Here is a 20,288-nt window from a genome sequence, read left to right on the forward strand (position 1 = left end):
AATGAAGACTGATAAAGCACATACTGCAGGTTTGCAAAGAGACTGTTCCACCCATCTAATGTTATTTGTTGGTAGCTAATTAAACTGAGGACCAAAGTCCAGCCATTTCTCAAAATAAAACAATGGGGCGTGCAGCTTGTTTCCTGCTTCTGCCACCCTTCATGTACAGAAGCCTCCTTATAAGTCGTCCAAGAGGGACTGCTTCAGGACCAGCAGTGAGAAAAGGACCCGAGGCCACAAGTGACAAAATGAAGGCAGTAGTGAATTGAGGATTGAAAACGGGAAGCCTGTCCTGTGTTAACAGGAAATAGTATAAATGATTCAGCAAATGGGGAAGGAGACATCCTGCTTTATTGATGCCATGCAGCCTTTCATCTCTTATTTTATGGATGGGTTTTTTTCCAGCATGAAAACTTTACACCTAAACTCAACAATCTGCACCTGATCGCGAGTTTCCGGAAAACCCTCGCGATTCCTGCGCAGAGCTCAGCAGTACCTAGTTCTTCCACCAGGTGGCAGGCGCCTACCGAAGTGGGGTCGAAGTGCTTCAGGCGCTTCTACCAGGTTATTGACCTGTTGACGTTTCTCATTGATCACTGTTGTTCATCTCTTCGAAAGACAAAGTCGAAGAACGCAGCCTGGTACATAAGTACCTTTTTAGTCGCAATAATCCCTCGAATTAATTAGAGAGACCGCGGTAGAGCCTCCTTGCTTTTGAAAGCACATCAACACGAGATTTCGAAGTCAGTACCCTGGGGGTTTGAAACTGGGCTCAGGTAAAATGACTACACCTTACTAACTGGAAAATGAAATCAACTTCATGCGAGAGATGTTTTTAAAAGATGAAATATGTTTCGGCAGCACAGCTGGGCAACTTGTTCTAGACTCACACAACTCTTTGTGTAAATTATATAACCAGCTGTAGGGGTTCTGTCGCGTAGTTTATTTTTTTTGTCATTTAGTTCGTGTTGCACTGCTGACTTTGAAGTACTCCACGTGGTGAACTAGTCAACGGTTTAAAAAAAAACCCCTATCATTTACTGCAAATCCGAAATAATTTAATACCCGACGGACAATCTGTAGTAGCAAACACTGCTTCAGTAAGTATTGCCTACACTTCCCATAAAGAGCTTTCGCGAGTCATGGCCGTGAGGGTTCATGGGAATTGTAGTGTTCCCGATGGCTTCGTTGCGCCTCCTCACGTGTGCTTGGCCTACGTTTCCCATAAGCCCTCGGGAGGCGCAAGTTTTCCCCTGTTCATTTCCCAAGATGGCGGACAGGCGGCGGCGGCGGAAGCGCGCGTCCCAGGACACCGAGGAAGAGGACGAGTCCGGTTCTGGCACCGAGAGCGGGAATTCGGGTCCAGCTGGAGGAAAGCCCCGGGCGAGGGCTCCCGAACCTGCGGTGCTGCCCAGCGTCCGGGTGCGGAAGAAGAGTGAGGACGAGTCGGAGTGTGTGAGTCTCTCGTCGCCGAACCCCCACCCCCCCCAACGCTTCTCGGCTTTGAGCTGGGGAGTTAAAAATGGGCTTCATCTGCTCGGCTCCTCTCAGGCCGCACGGCCTCGGGCTAGCGCTGCAGCAGCGCCCAGGAGGGAGGCCGTGGAGCCGCGGGTCCCTGCGGGGAGCCGGGCGGTCGGTGCGGGTTACACCGGGGCCGGGCGTTGAGCCCCACGGTCCGGCAGCTCCATACCGCTTGAGCAGCGGACGGTAGCCCCTGCCGACTGGAGGAAGCTACCAGCTGGATGCTGAGAGCAGATCGGAACCTCTCCCTTGTTGGTGGTCTGGGCTGGTGTGGGGAAAGGCAGGGGCGTGAATTCACCGTCCACTCGGTGCCCACGGACACGCGTCCTCTCCGCCCGGCCGCCCCGGAGCGCTTGTGGGGTTTGTACTCCAAGGGGTAGTGATGGGCTGTCTGGAGCAGATCGGATCCTCTGGAGCACAGAGCTCAAGGCCTGTGAATTTACAATCGCTTGACCAGGATTGTTTTATTTTCAGTTTCTTTTTGCCTATGGCACCCAGTTTCGTGAGCACGGGAGGTGCCGATGGGCTCCTCTATGTGAGCGGGGTCCTCAGAGCTGCTCTGCTGGGTGCCTAGTCTCCATACCTGAGCCACACGGGGCCAGAGCCCTTCTCTTCCCCCCAGTCTCCCTGGGCAGGAGAGAGCACGGGATCCCCCCACCGCCGACAGGACGCCAGTCCAGGGCAGGGGTCACCCCCAGCAGTGCTGCTCCCCACTTCACCAGCTGCTGGGGTACGACACCCCGCTCGGAGTACAACAGCAGCGTCTGCAGTGGAGACTCGAATCCCCAGGAGCTCAGACTGCTGCCCTCCGTGTCACACCTCCTGTGTCACAGCTGGCCGATGGCGGGGTCTCAAACGCAGTGGCCTGTTGACATCTGAAAACAGCGGGGTTGTGCAGAGACCTGCGCTTTATACACTGGTACCCCAAGTGCTCTTGGGTTCGTAAGTCTCTTAGCTTGACTCACAGAATCTTAAGACCCAAGAAATGCTTGATTCGTGAAAACATTTAACGCTAACGTTAAGCTGCTCTTAAGTCAGTGTTGAGATTCCAGAGTCCCTGACAGCCTGCAGGAGAGAGAGTTTTGGGGTCCAGGGGTGGGGATCACTAGCGGTGCTTTATTTCCACACCCTGCTAACGCACAGCAGCTCAGACGGGTTCTCGCCCCCCCCCCAGATCGAGCTTTAACAGCCGACGGTCGGGTTCTGCTGTGGCCCCTTTGCCCTCCTCCCTGCGTCCGAGCCTTCTGGCCCAGGAAACGTCTCCCCGGCACCAAGCTGGGGCTGCGGGAAAGAAACGCTAACCCATCGAGACCCTGTGGGCGGCGAGGTGGCTTGTGGCGTGCGAGTTACTGGCGTTGCTGGCGGCGTGTGTGATGTCCTGCGCCCCAGCAGAGATTTGAGAGTTGGGGAGCCCCAGTGAATCATCAAGTCTCCGAGTGTGTATGGTGCGATGCAAGTTGGGGGTCTTTCACCCCCCTTTTTTGCCGTCTGTTTCCATGAGTGGAATGTGCTGTGATGCCCCGGGTGTATATTGGGGGGCGGGGTCCGACCTGTTTCCCACATGTGCTGTCTGAGGTTGAGAGACGTGTTCTTCTAGGGCAAACCTTTCCCTAAAAATCCTAGGAAGCCTTTCTTTAGTTTCTTTCCTGGGAACGGTGGGCAGCTCCTGTACAGACTTCCTGGAAAATGGCGCTACTGGTGCTGTAGGCAGGGGCTACAGTCTGTGTGTCTGCTCAGCATGGTCGTTGCCTGAGCTCACACGTGTCCTGAATCTGTCACTATCAAGCTCTCACTGAGGGAGGAATGTGAAACTGAGGGAGGAATGTGAAACTGCTGTGCTTGAGTAACGTAAACAGCCTTTTCTGTTTCTAGTAGAATATTTTATCTTAAACAATACTGCCTTTCTGAAAATCTGGTAGAATAAATATTCAACAAACTTACCTGAAGAGAAATCATGAATATAGAGTGTTTTAAGCACACTAGTGCTATAGGAACAAATGGAACTGTGTTTTTTTTTTTAAGCTCATGTGCTTGACTCACAGTGATTTACGAAGTGTGTATCAAGAAAGAACAAGTAAAAATCATGAACACGTTTTTGAAATTCTTTTTGAAATAAGTCTGCTTTCTAGGGATCCTGGAAAATGTAGGAAGTGGTAACTCATTCCAAGGCATGGCATGGGTGTTGGAAAAGGAATTGTAGAATGTACACTGGGAAGGAAAATCCCTTCAGCTTTCTAATGGGGTTTATATGAACTGAATATCCAAGGATAATGTTTACTACAGGACTCCACTGTTGGATGGCCTAGTGTCCTTTTTTGTTCCAACCTGAGTAGTTAACCTTTCTTTTGGGTTTTTTCCTCAAACTATTGACTTCATTAAAAGATAGTTATTTATTAAACACGCCAGAGTCTGGGTTAGAAGTGTCACAATTATGAAATCAAATATTGGACCAGGTCTGTAACTGTGAGAAAATGAGCTGGGGTTCCCTTGCTAGAAAACTGTTAATTGCGGTTTAGCACTTACATTGCACTGCTGCTCTTATTATTACATCATTGAAAATAACGTGAGTCGGTTTTCTTGCGATAAGGTTTCCAACTAACACTTGTTTTTCTTCTCTCATCGTAATGCAGGAAAGCGAAGATGGAATAGGCGATGGTAAGCTGGTTTAAATTTCCTTTGTGACTCATTTTTAAATTGCGGTAAATGTCATTACTCTGGCTTCTTGCGAATGTGGCCCATTCGGTGTGTTGTGCAGTTAGTCAGCAGTCTCTGACCCTGCTTTTGCAGGTCTCCAGGCAAAGATCAGGTTAACTGAAGACAGGGGTTGATATATGCCTGCAAACTGGAGTAGGACTCTTATTAGGACTTCGGAAGAAATATGGACGGGGATGTGTTGAGGACAGTTAAGCTCTGGACAGGCCTTTAGCTCATATTGTTTATCGTCTAGTACAGTTTCTTGTGCTGTCCTGGGTTGGAGGCCTTACCTTTCAGTTAATATCTAGAGTCTAACATCTTGTGTACAACTGTAATTGTTCTTACTGGGGTTGTCACATGGGTGGGGCACTGTGTGTCATGAATGACTGCAGGGACCCCAGGCCCAGCCCTGAATGACATCGGTTCAGCAGCTTGTCCAGCTCTCTCTGATCATCATTTGTTAAATAGAGGGAAAGAGTTGCTGTTAAAGGCCTTGTCCATCCTTCAGGTGACTTAGTGAGACCATGACAAGACAGCCTGCTGCTTGCAGTCTTCCAGGTCTTATTTTATGCTGGGTTAGCAAATTGTATACTGAATGTTCTTGTTTTGTCCTCAGCAATCCTGTCAGATTATGAAAGTGCGGACCCAGAAGAGAACTGCTCACACTCTGAGGTTTGTTTCCTTCTGAGTTCTTTCAGATGCCTTTCTTCCTTTAGGAGAAAAACCATGCCCTTAAAGGAGCTTGGGATCCTTCAAGCTTTCAGAGGAGTGCAAGGAAAAGTAACTCCTCCTCACACGATTTGGCCTGGCCACGTGCCTTGAGGTTTCTGAGAAAAACTCGGATGTTTGTAACTGAAATTATAGCGTAGCTATGTCTGTAAATTGTAGGGGCTGTACATCCAGTGCCTACATGTCATTAAGAGCAGTCTTTTGTTTTAATGAAGTTTAGCCTCAGTCTCTGCTGACCTGTCATGTGTGTGGGTGTAATGTTCTCCTGTTTTACAACCTGTGCTGTTGTGATTGCATGTCAGTCACTCCACATGGCACAATATAGACTTGTTTATCATATTAATTAAGGGTTTCCACAAAGCACTGTAGGTATTTTCAGACTTTTCAGATAACACAGGGCCGAAACTCGACAAGCGTTTTCTGAATTGCTCCCCTTACCACCCCAGGCAGCGTCAGGCATGTGACGTGGTATCTTTGTTTTCCCAGCTATGGACTCCCAACTGTACAGAACGAAGAAACAAGCACCAACATACGTGCAAATGTTCCGATAAAGAAATTAAATTTACCGTATTAAAGTGCAAAGCCCTGGGACTGGCGCCCATGGGGTTTGGGGTGTTTACTCCAGCACTGCGCAGTGTGTTCAGGTGTCCGGGGTTTGTGTTGTATGGCTTGTGGTTGTCAGGAGTGTCCTAGCTAATTGTGAGTGTTTGAGGAGATGAGGAAGAAACGCTTTTGTGTTCTGTCTCCCCCATCTTCTCTCCCCACCCAGTGTGAGGAGGAGGAAGAGGCAGCAGGGTTCAGTGAAGAAGAGGGCTCCAAGCCCCCTGCCGAGCCCAAACCGTCAGAGGATGAGCAGGCTGGAGAGGAGGAGGAGGAGGAAGGAGGAGGGAGCAAAGAGGTGAAGTCAGAGGAGAAGGGGAACCTGGCTGGGGAGAGGCAGAGTGGGGATGGGCAGGTACTGTAGCTCTGTTGATCATCACTTTTATTTTCACCATTGCAGGGAAGCAGAAGTGTCCTACGTGTCTGAAACCAACAGTAATTTTGTTTTTATTGTACTTTTTTGTGTTGTATTTTAAACCCTTTGCTGGCATTCTGAAAAAAACAGTGCACACAAACTGCTCGTGTCCGTGTGCTTCTGAAATCCCCCCATTCCAGTCTTGGGAACAGGTGTCCTGTAATTAGAAGGATTGCACTCCCATTTAGTCTGCACGCGTGGTGTGGGGCCGCCGGCAGCCTGTTACATGTGCTTCTCTGTGCTGCGAGCTCTCGAATGCCCGGAGTGACCCCGTCTCCTCCTCTTCCTCCTTCCCTCTGTGCCAACTCCCCGCCTGTCCCGGCAGGAGAGCACGGACACCCTGGAGAACAAGTCCTCCGCCAAGCCCGGGAAGAAGCTGGACGATGATGAGGACCGCAAGAACCCCGCTTACATCCCGCGCAAGGGGCTGTTCTTCGAGCACGACGTCCGCGGGCAGGCCCAGGAGGACGACATCCGGTGAGGAGGAGCAGGGCCGCCGCCAAGGGGCTGCTGAGTGGTGGGGCGCGCTGTCGGCACCTCGACTCCAACCCTTTTTAAAGTCCGTCTCCTTCTGTCCCAAAGCCGCATCTTGCTCCTCAGGACTTTGTGAAGGAGCTCGGGTCTTTTCCCCTGCTTCTCTGTGTGCTGCTCTCTCTGAATCATCTCTTCCTGCTGGGGTCGCTTGGCGTCGTGACTCGGCGTTTCCCCTCCCTCTCACCTCTGTCCTGTTGTCCCCCACCCTGCAGGCCGAAGGGGCGTCACAGGAAGCTGTGGAAGGACGAGGGACGCTGGGAACACGACAAGTTCCGCGAGGACGAGCAGGCGCCGAAGTCCCGGGAGGAGCTGATCGCGCTGTACGGTTACGACATCCGCAACGCCAACGGGCCGGCGGACGGCCGGTCGAGCCGCTCGCGCAAGCCCAGGTACAGCCGTCGCGGGCCGGGGTTCGGGGATGGGCTCAGGGGGGTCTTTTTGGGTTATTTATATCATCTCGTTCTTGTATGAACGGACAAAGGTATGCTGAGCGCTGGGCCCGTATGAAGGTAATCGGAAATAATAACAAAAAAGTTGCCAGTCATCTCAAAACCTCCATTATTCCAAATATAAATGAGCGTGAAGTCTGTTTTTATCGCTCTTTTGCATTTTGACACAAGGTATAGTGCTGGGGAGAAAGGGTGAAGAAACAAATCACGAACTTCCAAAACCATCACGATGGGGAGTTTAGCTAATATACATAATCCACCTCTCCCAGTGTCTCCTCCTGCAGTCTTGGCCGAGTTGGCGGTCCCTTCTGTGACTCTTGAGCGCGGCGGAAGGGAAGACGGCCCCCCGGCTGGGGGGTGGTCCTGCCCGCCGGCCCGCGCTCCCCCTCTCCCACGTGCTGACCGCTGTCTGTCCTGCTGTTCCAGGTATGGCAGTCCTCCCAGCCGGGAGCGCCGCTGGAGAGACGGGGAGAAGCCGAGTCGGGCCTCCTGGCACGGAGCCGCCAACAGCGCCGGCCCGGCCCCGCCGTCGCAGCAGGGGGCCCCGGCCTCGCGGACGTTCGGCGGCAGGAGTTCGGCGGGGGGGCCGGGGCGCGTCTCGCACCCCCAGGCCCGCGGCTTCCAGAACAGCAGGCCCCCGCCCTCCTACAAGGAGGGGCGCGCGAACTACAAACCCCCCGACGACAGTAACCACCACGCCGGCGGCGGCTACAGCCGCGGGGGCCCCCCCGCGCCCCAGTACGCGGAGGGCGAGCCGGCGCACAGGCGGCGGGGGGAGGCCGAGCACGGCCCCTCGGGGGCGGCGGCGCCGGGGTCGCGCGGCGCGGAGGAGGAGGAGGAGGAGTACTACGTGAAGCCCGAGCGGGACTCGGCGGCGGACGCGGCGGCGGCGGCTCGGGACGCCTCGCCCCCGGCCCAGGCGGCGCCGGAAAGGACGGTGGAAAAGAAATCGTACTCGCTGGCGCGCAGGACTCGCACCCGGGCCGCCGAGCTGGGCAAGCAGGCCTCCCTGGAGGAGGCGGCGCCGCTGCAGCCGCCCGCGCCCGCGCCGGGCCCCCCCACCGCCGCGCCCGCGCAGCCCGGCCGGCCCGCCAGCCCCGCGCCCAAGCAGCCGCCCGCGCCGGGGGCCGGGCCCCACGGGCCGGTCAAGACGGAGAGCTGGGAGCCCCCGCTGGAAGGCAGCGGGCTGGACCAGGACCTGGCCCGGCTCAGCCTGAGCGGGCAGAACTGGGCGCACAGCCCGCCCTCCTACCTCCCCGGGGAAATGAGGGGTGAGCTTTCGGTTTTCTTTGCTCGCCATGGTGATGGGGGGAGGGGGGTACCCCCTGTTCACACTGGTGCTCGCCGGAGCCACGTGGCCCAGAGTTCACCCCCTTGTGTGTTATTGTTCGTCCTTTCTTAATAATAATAATAATAATAATAATGTTGCTTTATTGGCCCTATACAATTTCTTGCATTAGGAATTTGTCTTTGCGCAGACCCCAGCTTGCTCTCCATGAGACACAGACTGGGGGTCAGAGCGCAGGGTCAGCCATTTATACGGCGCCCCTGGAGCAGTTGGGGTTAAGGGCCTTGCTCAGGGGCCCAGCGGAGTAGGATTCCTCTGCCGGCTGTGGGATTTGAACCGGCAACCTTCCAGTCACAGGCTCAGATCCTGAGCCACAGAGCCACCACTCCCCTTAGTTGGGGGGGGGGGGGGGGGGGGTGTCCTGTAAACTCCCCCCCTAGATCTTGAGAGAGAGAGAGAGAGAGAGAGAGAGAGAGAGAGAGAGAGAGAGAGAACGGTTTTTCGGCTCCCCCGCAGTTCTGAGTGAACGCAGAGTTCAGGTGTGCGGCGCCTGTGGAGTGAGAGGTGCCCCATGACCTGTAGCCGTGGGTGGCTGTGGGGGATTACAAGAGCCACGCGCTTCTCCAGCTGAGTTAGTGGAGGATCAGGGCAGCAAACCTCTCTCGAGCCTGCTCTCTGCTTCTGCTTAGTCTGGGGGGGGTGCATGACCAGGCGCGTTGTAGCTCTTTTCATTTTTATATGATTAGATTTATATTTAGTTCTGTATTTAATAATTAGTTCCCTCCAGGCTCCTGGCCGTGCATCATGCTTTCTGTTTGTGAAGCTGTGGGGTCTCTTGAGTGAGATGAAGTGCTTCTGGGAACGGAATTCATTGCCCCAGTTTCCCTACCTTCCCAGAGGACTCCGCTGGTTTTTCTTCCAGATGAATCCATGACCCTTCTAGTAATATAAGTAATATTGTTGCCTTTTCGTCCTCCCAGTGTGCCCAGCAGAAGAGCTGTGACCAGAGACAGGCTCCAGTCCTGTGTACCTTTTACACTGGTGGACCTGATCAAATCCTTAAATGTGCAAGGACAAATTTGGCAATCCCCAAACGACCTTGATAATTAACCTCAAAGCCTGGTATTGAGAGAGTGGGTTCTCAAATTTGGACTTCGGTGAACTTGTTGTGTCCTTGCTGTTGTATTTGGTGTAGTTTGGATGTTTGTGACAGCTGGTCGCCTTACTGCCTGCTTGGGAAAAGTCTCCTAGTACTGCAGCCAAATGACAAAATTTACAGGCTAAATATTGAAAAGAGATTCAATTATCCCCCCTGTGGGGTCGGCTGTCTCTGGTTCTGTACTCCTCCTGAGTCCCATCGCAGGAGTGACTTTCTTCCCCCTTTGTTTTCCAGGGATTTCGAATCCGCTGCACATGGGTGGGGGTCCTCCCCAGTACAACAGGATGGAGGAGCTGGTGAGTCGTGTGTTGGTTTAGGTCCGGGAGAGGGGTCCTGCAGCAGGCCTGCTCCCGGAGGCTGGAAGAAACCTGGTCAAGAAAGAAATCTTTGTCTGCCAGGTTCCCCTTTGGACACCCGATCAGATTGTGGTTTCTGGTTATTTGTATCATGATCCACTGTTGAAAGCACGACTAATGCATCCACTTGAAGTGCTGCTGGGGCAGATGACCAGTGTGAGGGTTGATTTGCATGCTGCTGATCTCTAGGCGTCAAAGCTTCCTGATTTTTGTCCTGCAACCTGTCTCTGCCCCCAGGTGGGGACCCCCTGCTCCTCTCCGCAGGTTGCAGGAGTGTGGTGCCCCTTGTGGGACCCCCCTGCTCCTCTCCGCGGGGCTGCAGGAGTGGGGGGACCCCCCTGCTCCTCTCCGCGGGGCTGCAGGAGTGGGGGGGAGCCCCCTGCTCCTCTCCGCGGGGCTGCAGGAGTGTGGTGCCCTTTGTGGGACCCCCCTGCTCCTCTCCGCGGGGCTGCAGGAGTGGGGGGAGCCCCCTGCTCCTCTCCGCGGGGCTGCAGGAGTGGGGGGAGCCCCCTGCTCCTCTCCGCGGGGCTGCAGGAGTGTGCCGTCTGACCGGCTGTGTCTTCTCTCTCCCTGTCCAGGGGGTGAGCGCGGGCAGAGCCAAGCGGTACTCCTCCCAGAGGCAGAGGCCGGTCCCCGAGCCGGCGCCCATGCACATCGGCATCATGGAGGGCCACTACTACGACCCCAGTGAGTGCCGGTCTACAGCTTTCATTTGGCCCCCTCTGCTTCAAGTTCAAGTTTCAAGTTTATTGTCATTACACTCATATACATGGTATATGGTATAACGAAATACTATTTAGCTAGCTCTCGGACATAAGTAGTACGAAAAGGAAAGAAACAACAACAATACAATTGTGTAGCAAAAGAAAGAGAGACAACAGGCAGTGTGCAAAAAAACAACAACAGGCGATGTGCAAAATACAACAACAGGCAATGTGCAAAACATCAAAGCACAGGAGGGGTCTGAGGGTCCCATCAGCTGCTGGGGTGTCTTTTAAAAGAACCTCACAAACCTAGACAGAATGAATTCCCAAGTTTACAAATGACTTCTTGCACTTGAGCTGTTAGAATAATAAGCTGATAAGCGGTGGTTTTGAGCCTGAGGCTGTGTGTAGTTGTGGAATTGGTAAAGCTGTCACTCGGTTTGGTGTTGGGGGGTGGGGGTTATTTTGAGGAACTGCTGTACAGGCGCTCAGCCCGTAACGGGCCTGGTTCTGTTGGGGGGCCTCCCAGGTGCAAGTCGGCGCGTCTTCATGTCTTCTCCCTCCTGCCTCTGCCGCAGTGCCGTTCCAAGGACCAATCTACACTCACAGCGAGAGCCCCGCCCCCCTGCCTCCACAGGGCATGCTGGTCCAGCCTGAGATGCACCTCCCACACCCAGGTCTGTGTCCAGCAGCCCCCTGCTCTGCACTGACCGCTGGGCAGAGGGGACCGACCGTCTCTGTGAACTCTGACCTTTTCGGTTGCTACTAAGTCTATTCATTTGATGCTCTTTAAGGATCCTGTTTGCAGTTGTTTTGGATTTTGAGATTATACTGTGCTTTTAGCTGACGCATTTCATATGTTGTTCTTCCTCCTTCTCTGTAAGGCTGCTGTTTTGGTACAGGTCTTAATACCCATGATGCCGCACTGCCCCTTGCTTGACGTTTGTCCTTGACCCGGGGAGAGCTGCGCTCACTCCGGTTCCTTCTGTTCCTCTCGTAGGTCTGCACCCGCACCAGTCGGGCGCCCCCCTCCCGAACACGGCGCTGTACGCCGGGCCCCCCGTTTCCATGTCACCCGGGCAGCCCCCGCCACAGCAGCTGCTGGCCCCCACCTTCTACCCCCCACCGGGTGTCATGACCTTCAGCAACACCAACTTCCCCTACCCCGCCGGAGCCACGCTGCCACCCCTGTACCCCAACCCCCAGGTGAGGACACTTCTCCGGCCTGTGCTCCCCCCGGCTGGTTCTGCACCCACACTTCTGTTCACTGACCACACTATAATAATAATAATTGCTTACACTTATATAGCATTTTTCTGGACACTCCACTCAAAGCGCTATACAGGTAATGGGGATCCCCTCCACCACCACCAGTGTGCAGCCCCACCTGGATGATGCGATGGCAGCCATAGTGCGCCAGAACGCTGCCCACACACCAGCTCTCAGTGGGGAGGACAGCAGAGTGATGAAGCCAGTTCAGAGATGGGGATTATTAGGAGGCCATGATTGGTAAGGGCCAATGGGAAATTTGACCAGGACACCAGGGTTATACCCCTACTCTTTTCGAGAAACGCCCTGGGATTTTTAATGACCACAGAGAGTCAGGACCTCGGTTTTACGTCTCATCTAAAGGACGGTGCCTGTTTACAGTATAGTGTCCCCGTCACTATACTGAGGCATTAGGACCCACATGGACCACAGGGTGAGCGCCCCCTACTGGCCCCACTAACACCTCTTCCAGCAGCAACCTTAGTTGCTTGAAACACTGTAGTCATGTTGTGCTTTGGGGATTTTAAAACGTGTTTTTGTCATCAAGAAGAGTCGTCATCTCTACAAGCTTCTCTAAGCATCGCCGCTTTCCTTGTAGCCTGGACATTCATTCTCATTGCCTCTCGTCCAGATGGGAGCGTTCAGTCAGACTGGTAGATGTGAAACAGCACTAGTCCGTGGTACAAACTGTATTTGGAAGACTCCGCGGTTGTTGATGTTGGGCACGCGGAGCCCCGGTGATGTATTTGGTCTCCAGGCTGCCAGCGCTGCACTCCTGGGCGGCCTCTAACCCCGGCGGTGTCTCCGTTCTCTCGCCCGCAGGCGCAGGCGCAGGTCTACGGGGGGGTGACCTACTACGACACGATGCAGCAGCAGGCCCAGCCGAAGCCCTCGCCCCCCCGCCGCTCCTCCCAGCCGGTCACCATCAAGCCCCCCCCTCCGGAGGTGGGTTGGGTGGGGCGCCGTGTGTTCCTCGCCCTGGTCCTGAGCTATTTGCACCGGGCGCACTCTCCCGGCCCCCAAACCAGCGTTTTCTAGCGCCTTGGTAGAGAAGGACAACCTGCATCTTGAGGGTTTCATTCCAAAATAAAGTGCTGGCATGGGCCAAGAGAAAACCAATTCTTAAACTCTGCACGCATGCGTCATTAACCACTTAGCTGGTGAAGATGGTGAGTTTTTCACCCTAGACAACCCTCTCACTTAATGACTTTTGCCCCCGTGTTTTCCATGGGCGCTGCCCCCCTCTGCCTTGGGAACGCTGCTGGGATCGAGTCCAGCTGCCCTCGGGAGCTCAGGGGTTTCTTGACGGATTGCTGAGCCGGCCCCCCAGCGCTGGGTACAAGCTCACCCCACCCACTGCAGCGAGGGCGAAGCCCCCGATAACCCGCCTCCTTCTTTTTTTTTTTCCCCCGCAGGACGAGAGGAACGGGAAAGCCAAAGAGCGGAGCAGCTCCTAGCCCTGGGGAGCGTTTTCCATGGACCAGCGCCGGCGAGGAGGAGCCCAGATTTCCTCTCTGTTCTTGGGAGAAAACCGAAAACTTCGTTTAGGTCTAAAGAGCACGCTTTAGCCGCAGAAGTGCGTCGTGCAATGCGTTTGTTTCGCTCGCCCTGCTCTCCTTAACTCGACACGCCATTAATCAACTCACTACGCTAGGCGCCCCACAGGAGCTCCAACAGACACTCGGGAACAGAATGGAAGCCTCTCTCTCCAGCGGGGGGCGCTACTAAGGGACGCAGGAGTGCCCTGACTCGACCCCGGCTCTCCCCTGCTGCAGTTCCGCCTGCTAACCCCTGTGTGGCGTAATAACTGACCCCTTAGACTCAACCAGCTCAAGTCAGTTTCTAATGTTGGTCCTCGTGTTTGTGAAGGGGTTTTTTTTTTTTTTTTTTAGAAGCACACTTTTAAAGAACGTGTCCGAATTTGATTTTTCTCTTGATTTAGTTCTTTTTAGCCGCCTGGTGAGGCTGGTCAGGAATTCCTTTCCTGATATCCTGGGGTTAGCCGACCCCCGGCACTGAGCAGCCTGTAGTTCGGAGGAGCAGTAACGCCTGAGCTCTGAAGCCAACAAGGGGTTCTGTCTCCCCCTTTTTTCGTGGGAGACTGCAGGAGCTGGGGTTCAGTGTTGTGTTTTACAAGTTTATACATTTCTGAGAGGTGCTGTATTACAAGCTGTTGCACATTGTCGTTGAAATAACTGTAGACCTCTATAGACCTTTCCCCACCCTGTCCCCCTCGCTGTCCTCCTCATATCAGGACTGTCACCCTCTCTGTAAACGATCTTGCTGTCTTTGAACTTTTTTTCTGTGTAGTAACGCAGAGCTGGCCCCGAGCGCTGCGCTGTCGCCGCGTCAGACCTGGGTGTTGACTTCTCTTCGGGTTGTAGGAGGGCTGAGCAGGAAGTGGTGCCTTGTGTTGGGAAGGGTGAGCAGGAGGGCCCCTCTGTCCTGTGCCGCAGGGTCCCCTGAGCCCCAGCTCACTCGCTCACTCTCTCCAAAGCCTCAGCAGCTTCAGGGCTGTGAAAAAGATGCAGCTGAGGCTCGGCTGAACCTGATTAGTCCACTCGACTGGTCTCAACCTGTTGGTGAAGCAAGGAGCCCTAACATACCTTTTGGTACATGACTCTTCGGGACCAGGTTTTGGGCAGTGCCTTTGCTCAAGGAATGCTAAATCATGTGGCTTGGTGGCAACAAGGACTGCGTACAAGGACCTGTCCTTGTAGATCACTGCTTGAGAGCAGCCCGCACCCTCTCACCCTACAGGCAAGGGCTGCATGCACAGGGGTATCTGTAGGAGGCAACCAAGGCTCGTGGCCGACAGTGACCTTGCACAGGTGTGGGTAAAAGCAGAAGGAGAAGGGCAGCGCTGGGAGGTGAAGCTTGAGCCTCAGACTTGTGCGACTCTTGCAGCTGTTCTGTGGATCTTGGCACCCTCTTCAGCTGACGTGTTGCAGCCAGGTCACATGCCTCACCTTGGGCTTGTCCGGCTGTTCGTCGAGGTGAGAGTTACTGGTCACACGCCCATCCTTCGACTTGGGCGGACTCGCCTGTTGGTGATCTCATCTGCCTCAAAACTGTTTCCTTCAGAGAGCTGAGGAGCTGGTGAACAGGTGTGAGTGGTCATTTTTACAGGTGTGATCAACAGGTCTTACCTTGGCAAACGGGCAGGTGTTTTTTAACCCGGGTGTGCTTGTGACCTGTGCTGTAATTGCAGCAGTGGACTCTTGGGGAATCCTGTATACACACGCACCTATTGGTTGCATATTGGTTTTGGGCTGCAAACGTGACTCAAAAGCCAGGTGGGCTCTCAAATGTGCAGAAATTGGTGTCTTTCAACTGTTGAGAGCATTCTCCACATTTTTTCCCCTTTTCTCTCTGAAAAGGTGCATAAACCCTTGTCATTATTGAGCGAATGAAGTGGGAATCACAGAGCAGTGAAAACCCTGACACTCCTTGAAGACACTTGTGTTTGTCGAATGATGTTGACATCTCGTAGGATTTCTTTCTCCTGCTGCAAGTGATGGGGCTGTTGTTTTTGCACAACCTCCAAAAAAGGTGATGTAGTTTCATAATGAAACCTCGCAGACTTTGCTTGAAGTATAGCATGTTTTTCCGTTATGGCAGTTTCAAACAACGGGAAAGTGTCTTGTTTTTTGACACGCAAGAGATCTTGGCAGAGGGACGCTTGTTAAGAATTTTGAAGCTCCTATCTGGAACAGAAGGACCTTGGCAGCTAATGCTTCTCTAGTAAAGGAGGTTTTTATAGGAGAAGGCAGCACATTGTGTCTTTGGGTGCAAGGGTGAGCTGCAGTAGAGTTAGCAGAGCTACACACTTCACATGGGCAGCCTTGAAGATTTCAATGTATTGTAACTCCTGTCTCTGAAACAAAATGGAAATTGGGAGAGGGTGCTGTTTCATAATACACTATGTGCATGCATGGCTACAGACATGCTTAAGGAAACTGGTACCACAGTTGTTTTTCTTCTCCATGTGATGTTGCAGGGGGTGGAGAACAGTGCATTAGGCTGTTGATGTCAAATGAGAGTCCTAAGTATGTTTCATTTTTATTTCTTTGTAACTTTTGTTTTTACTAAAAGCCTTGACAGTTTAAAGTATTATTGATTACAGTTTTGTTCTTAATGTTGCATTGGTTCTAAACAAAATTAAAAAGCAGTATACATTCTCTGCCTTAAAGAATTCCTGTCTTGTTGGTTTTACATATCAGTTGAATTTCTCTAGACCAGTTAACACTGTGATGGCTTGTTTTTATTTTCTAGTTGTGTGAATTTGTAATATCAGATTTGCTTTGTGGAGCAATGGTTGAGAAATTAAAAAGTGAAATGATGCCCTGTGGTGGTTTTGAGGAGTATCTGGAGTGGAAAATTAATTTCTTTTTGTTGAATAAACATGTTTTAACATACCTGGCAACATGTTTAATTCACCCTGCCTTTTGAATTAAGTGACTTTTTTTTTAGCACAGCTGTGCGCTGAAATCCTGGTCCTGTATACAGCAGCTGTATAGAGCTCCTACACAAAGTCATTTTGCAATAGCTGGCCAAGCTGATCACAGGTTCAATAAAGTGCTTCAAGGCACTTTAGTCACCAGTCATGATCACACACTGCTCCTCTTCCTGCTTGGGGATAAGGTTAAAATGCTGCCTACAGTCTGATAATGGCCCGACTTGGGAACACAAAGTCCCCTTGTCTGAAGCCCTGTGGACATGCACTTTCCAGCTTCCAGACTGGAAATTATTGCACTAAATTGCATTGATCTCCAAGGCATGATAAGGGTGCTCAGGCTAATCGGATTGGTAGCAGTGTGGGGGCGTGGTTAGAGCTCTGCACCTGGAAGGTTTGGGTTCGGGTCTCGGCTGGGGTGCTGCTGTGTTCCCCAGGGAGCAAGGAGGTTCACTTGAGTTGCCCCTGCCAAATGCTCAGCCGTCCAGTTGTTCAGGTTTCGCGGTCATTGAGAAAGTGTTCTTAATTGATTGGCCGTGATTAATGCTTGTAATCGGGACATGGAGCGTTCTCGATATTTAAACACGTCATGGAACTAGCCGCCCTTAAAGGGGAGCTGGGTTGGAGTGAGGACTGGGCGACTGGGTGGCCCCAGGGCCCCGGAGGTGCGGAGCCCCAGGTGAACAGGGTGCACCTGTATCCAGACGTGCTGCAGCAGAGCACCCCTGGGGGCCGGACCGAGGCTGTTTGTGAGAAGAGCCGCGCTCCTTTTCATTCACTGCTCATGCTAATCAGAGTTTTGGCAATGTAGCCGGTTCCACCTTTACATCTTTGAGCGCCAAAAGCAAGATTGTACTACAGAGGCAGCTGTGATGGTGAGTTAACAGTCCATGTAAATATTTTATGAATTGTCTGGGTTGTAAATGTCTGTAGGTTTTGTTTTGTTTTTTATTTCTTGTTTTGTTTCATGTTAATTTTATTTTTATGTGCTTTGGCAACACTGATTGTGCTCATCAGTCGTGCCAGTAAAGCACCTTGAATTGAATTGATCACAGTTACGGGGTCTTGGGTATTGGGGTTCCTAGTCGTGGTCCGGGGTTCCCCCACACCTGCTGCCGTTAGCTCTGGCTGAGCCCTTAAACTGGATCCTTGAGTGAACGCGTTCCATGATTGGAGTCTAATTTTGCTTCCATTCTAATTGGAGATCTCAAGTTGCTTAGGATGTGCTATAACCATAGTTAAAAGGTGAACTCTTAACATGTTTAGGGACTGAAAATGACAACTGCAAACTAATCCTTGTGTGATTCGGGGTTTAATGATGTTTTATTGTGCAGAGTTTAGCAGCGAAGAAAAGCTACAGGTAGGGTCTCCCCAGGGCTAATGGGTGAATCTGCCTGGCAAGTTGGGGGAAAACGGTTTGTGCCCACTGGGGAAGAGTGTCCCGGGAGAGCTGGCTGCTCACTCAGGTTTCCATGTTTCCGTTGTGTGTAGGGTCCCCTCTGGCCGGGAGAGAGGTCCCAGGGAATTGGGCGGGGCGGCTTGCTCAGGCCCTGCAGGGTGTCCGGGGGCTCAGCGCTCCGGTGGAGCTGAGCGGCTGGCGCAGGGACTCGAGGCAGAGGCCAGGAAGCGCCGCTTTGCTTTACACACAGAGCTGCGGGGGTCTGGAACAAGCTGCCTCGAAGGTTGTGGGGAAGCCATTTTCCTGGAGGTGCCGGGAGATGCTTGGATGAGCTCCTAGCAAACAAATGGGGCTAAACTCCCCCTTCTCGTTTACAGCCTTTCTCGTGTTTAAAGTAGGTGGCACCCCTGGGGCTGGAGTTCCTGCACTCAGGTGCGCTGATGTCCCTCCTGCCCTGGGACTTGAGCTGCTGGGGCTGTGCACGCCAGCCGGGGCCAGGAGAGACTTGCTCTTGGGGGCGACCGGCTGCCCTGCGTGCTAAGGGAAGAGTCAGAGGAGCCAGAGAGTGGTCCGTCTCCGTTATAACTGCCTGCCGTTGCGAAACGCCGGGCTTAATGATGCGACCGCGCCACTAGGTGGCGGTATTGGGCGAGCATTTTTCAATGGAAGGTCCGTGATGCGTTTTCACTTGTATAAATTATACGCATCCGATTTGTTTACCTCGCCTAATGCTTTCTGACCGCTTCCTTAGCCCTTGTAAACATCTTTACGAGCCCTCGCCCGCCCCCTCATGCTCGCAGCCCGCCCCCGGTCCTCCGGTCTCGGCACAAGCGGGCCTTTAACCCGCTTTGACCAGATCGGTCTTGACGGCACAGCGTGCCCGCCGCCGTAACCATGGCGACGGGGATCTTCACGCCGGCTCGCATCGTATTAAAGGAGTAATAATAGAGGCCGCGATTCGTCACCGCTCGCTGCTCCGCACGGCAGGCAGCGCTGCGGGTCAGTTCTCTGGACGGTCCAGCCCTGCTTGGCCCCCGTGCTGAATCCAGCTCGGTCGGGTAGTTTTATTGGGGGTTGCGCTAGCAGTTGCAGTTGCAGTATGGTGAAACGCTGTAGACATGAGCGCTGCAATCGCTTTCATTTTCCTCGCTCTCTTCTACCCAGTGAAAGCGTCGCTGTTTCGCTTACCTCCCACGCAGGGTATTTTTTTCCTGATCCGCGCGAAGAGGGAGGGGAGCAGGCCGTCTCACTATATCTTCCTCATCATTCCTCACCCTTCTATAGCTCTTTCCTGGACACTCCACTCGAAGCGCTGTACAGGTCATGGGGATCCCCTCCACCCCCACCCGTGTGCAGCCCCACCTGGATGATGCGCCAGAACGTTCCCCACACACCAGCTCTCAGTGGGGAGGAGAGCAGAGACCAGCCTGTCTCCCCTCACCGTCCCCTCTCACTAGCCTGTCTCTCCTCACTGTCCCCCCTCTCCAGCCTGTCTCTCCTCACTGTCCCCCCTCTCCAGCCTGTCTCTCCTCACTGTCCCCCCTCTCCAGCCTGTCTCTCCTCTCCAGCCTGTCTCCCCTCACTGTCCCCCCTCTCCAGCCTGTCTCCCCTCTCTCCAGCCTGTCTCCCCTCACTGTCCCCCCTCTCCAGCCTGTCTCCCCTCTCCAGCTTGTCTCCCCTCACTGTCTCTCCTCTCCAGCCTGTCTCTCCTCACTGTCCCCTCTCACCAGCCTGTCTCCCCTCACTGCAGTCGGGTCCAGGGGGCGGTGAGGTATTTCAGCAGCTCTCTGCAGTGACTCATACTGCAGGACACGCAGAGGCGACACAGGGCACGAGCCGCGCTGCCCAGGGCGCAGGTCAGGGGGGCGTCAGCACCCTTCAGCACCCTTCACCATCCTGAAACAGGGGTCCTGAGCTCACCGGGGTCGGGGGCTCCGAGTTCCCCTCTTCAGGCTCGGGCCGCGGCTCTGCACTTCCAGAAGGTCTTAAAGGAAGACCTAGAGCCCCTGTCCCGCGGCTGTCCGGGAATAATGGTAACAGCCGCTACTGTCCTGGTGCCACGGGCGTGAGGACTGTGGCCACGGCAGACACGAGTCTGTCTCCACGCCCCCTGGCTTGCACGAGGAGAGCAAACACGCGGATCAGCCAGGAGGAGACGGCTGTCTTTTGCAATGTTTGCTTGTTCCGAGCGGGTATGGGCACGCCTCTGTTTACCTGCGCCAGGCCGAGGAGGCGCACACACGCGTGGGGAGCGGGGGGGGGGAGAGATCGGACTCGCCCCGAGGACACTTACAAAACCTAGGCGTCAGCTTGTGACTTCTTTGTTTCCCTCGCGTGTTCGCTTTGCGCTGTCATCCGAGGAGAAAAACAAAAATCACACTGTCAGACACGTGTCTGCCCACCACGCGTGAACGCGCACTGCCGCGTTCCTGCTCGCGCTCTTTTCGGGAGGTCACGAACCCCCCTCTCCCCTGAACCCGCTCTCCAGTCGTCGGACCGGTCGCACCGAGCCGAACCGGGCTCCGTCACCGCAGACTGGCGCCGCCGGCTGACGCCACCCTGACGCTTCGCGGCTGCTCGTCAGCGTGATCCTGAGCAGGGAGACGGGCAGAGTTCGCGTGTCCGGAGCAGCGCTTTGAAAGCTTCATCGCGTTAATTAGCGCTCGCTTGGAGTTGGGATTGGCGTTTAGACACCGTTCGCTGAAGACGGTGGTG

At 53.9% G+C, this 20,288-nt stretch overlaps 1 protein-coding gene across 1 annotated transcript; it reads left to right on the forward strand.

Annotated features, from left to right (window-relative positions):
* The first annotated feature begins 1,144 nt into the window (after positions 1-1,144).
* On the forward strand, positions 1,145-16,061 carry casc3 (casc3 exon junction complex subunit). Its single transcript, XM_069185676.1, has 13 exons — positions 1,145-1,455; positions 4,152-4,176; positions 4,832-4,887; positions 5,714-5,899; positions 6,285-6,436; positions 6,706-6,882; positions 7,369-8,213; positions 9,624-9,685; positions 10,324-10,432; positions 11,028-11,126; positions 11,450-11,655; positions 12,541-12,663; positions 13,134-16,061. The coding sequence occupies exons 1-13, from the start codon at positions 1,159-1,161 to the stop codon at positions 13,173-13,175; spliced, it is 2,379 nt and encodes a 792-aa protein (XP_069041777.1). The 5' UTR covers positions 1,145-1,158; the 3' UTR covers positions 13,176-16,061.
* Positions 16,062-20,288: the final 4,227 nt, after the last annotated feature.

This window comes from Lepisosteus oculatus, chromosome 28, assembly GCF_040954835.1.
Source record: "Lepisosteus oculatus isolate fLepOcu1 chromosome 28, fLepOcu1.hap2, whole genome shotgun sequence".
NCBI lineage: Eukaryota > Metazoa > Chordata > Actinopteri > Semionotiformes > Lepisosteidae > Lepisosteus > Lepisosteus oculatus.

Bases quoted from the DNA above. Each gene is read 5' to 3' on its own strand.
- casc3 (XM_069185676.1), top strand. From the start codon at position 1,159: ATGGGAATTGTAGTGTTCCCGATGGCTTCGTTGCGCCTCCTCACGTGT. The intron at 5,900-6,284 runs GTACTGTAGCTC...CTGTCCCGGCAG, and splicing joins GGCAGAGTGGGGATGGGCAG to GAGAGCACGGACACCCTGGA. The intron at 6,437-6,705 runs GTGAGGAGGAGC...CCCACCCTGCAG, and splicing joins GCCCAGGAGGACGACATCCG to GCCGAAGGGGCGTCACAGGA.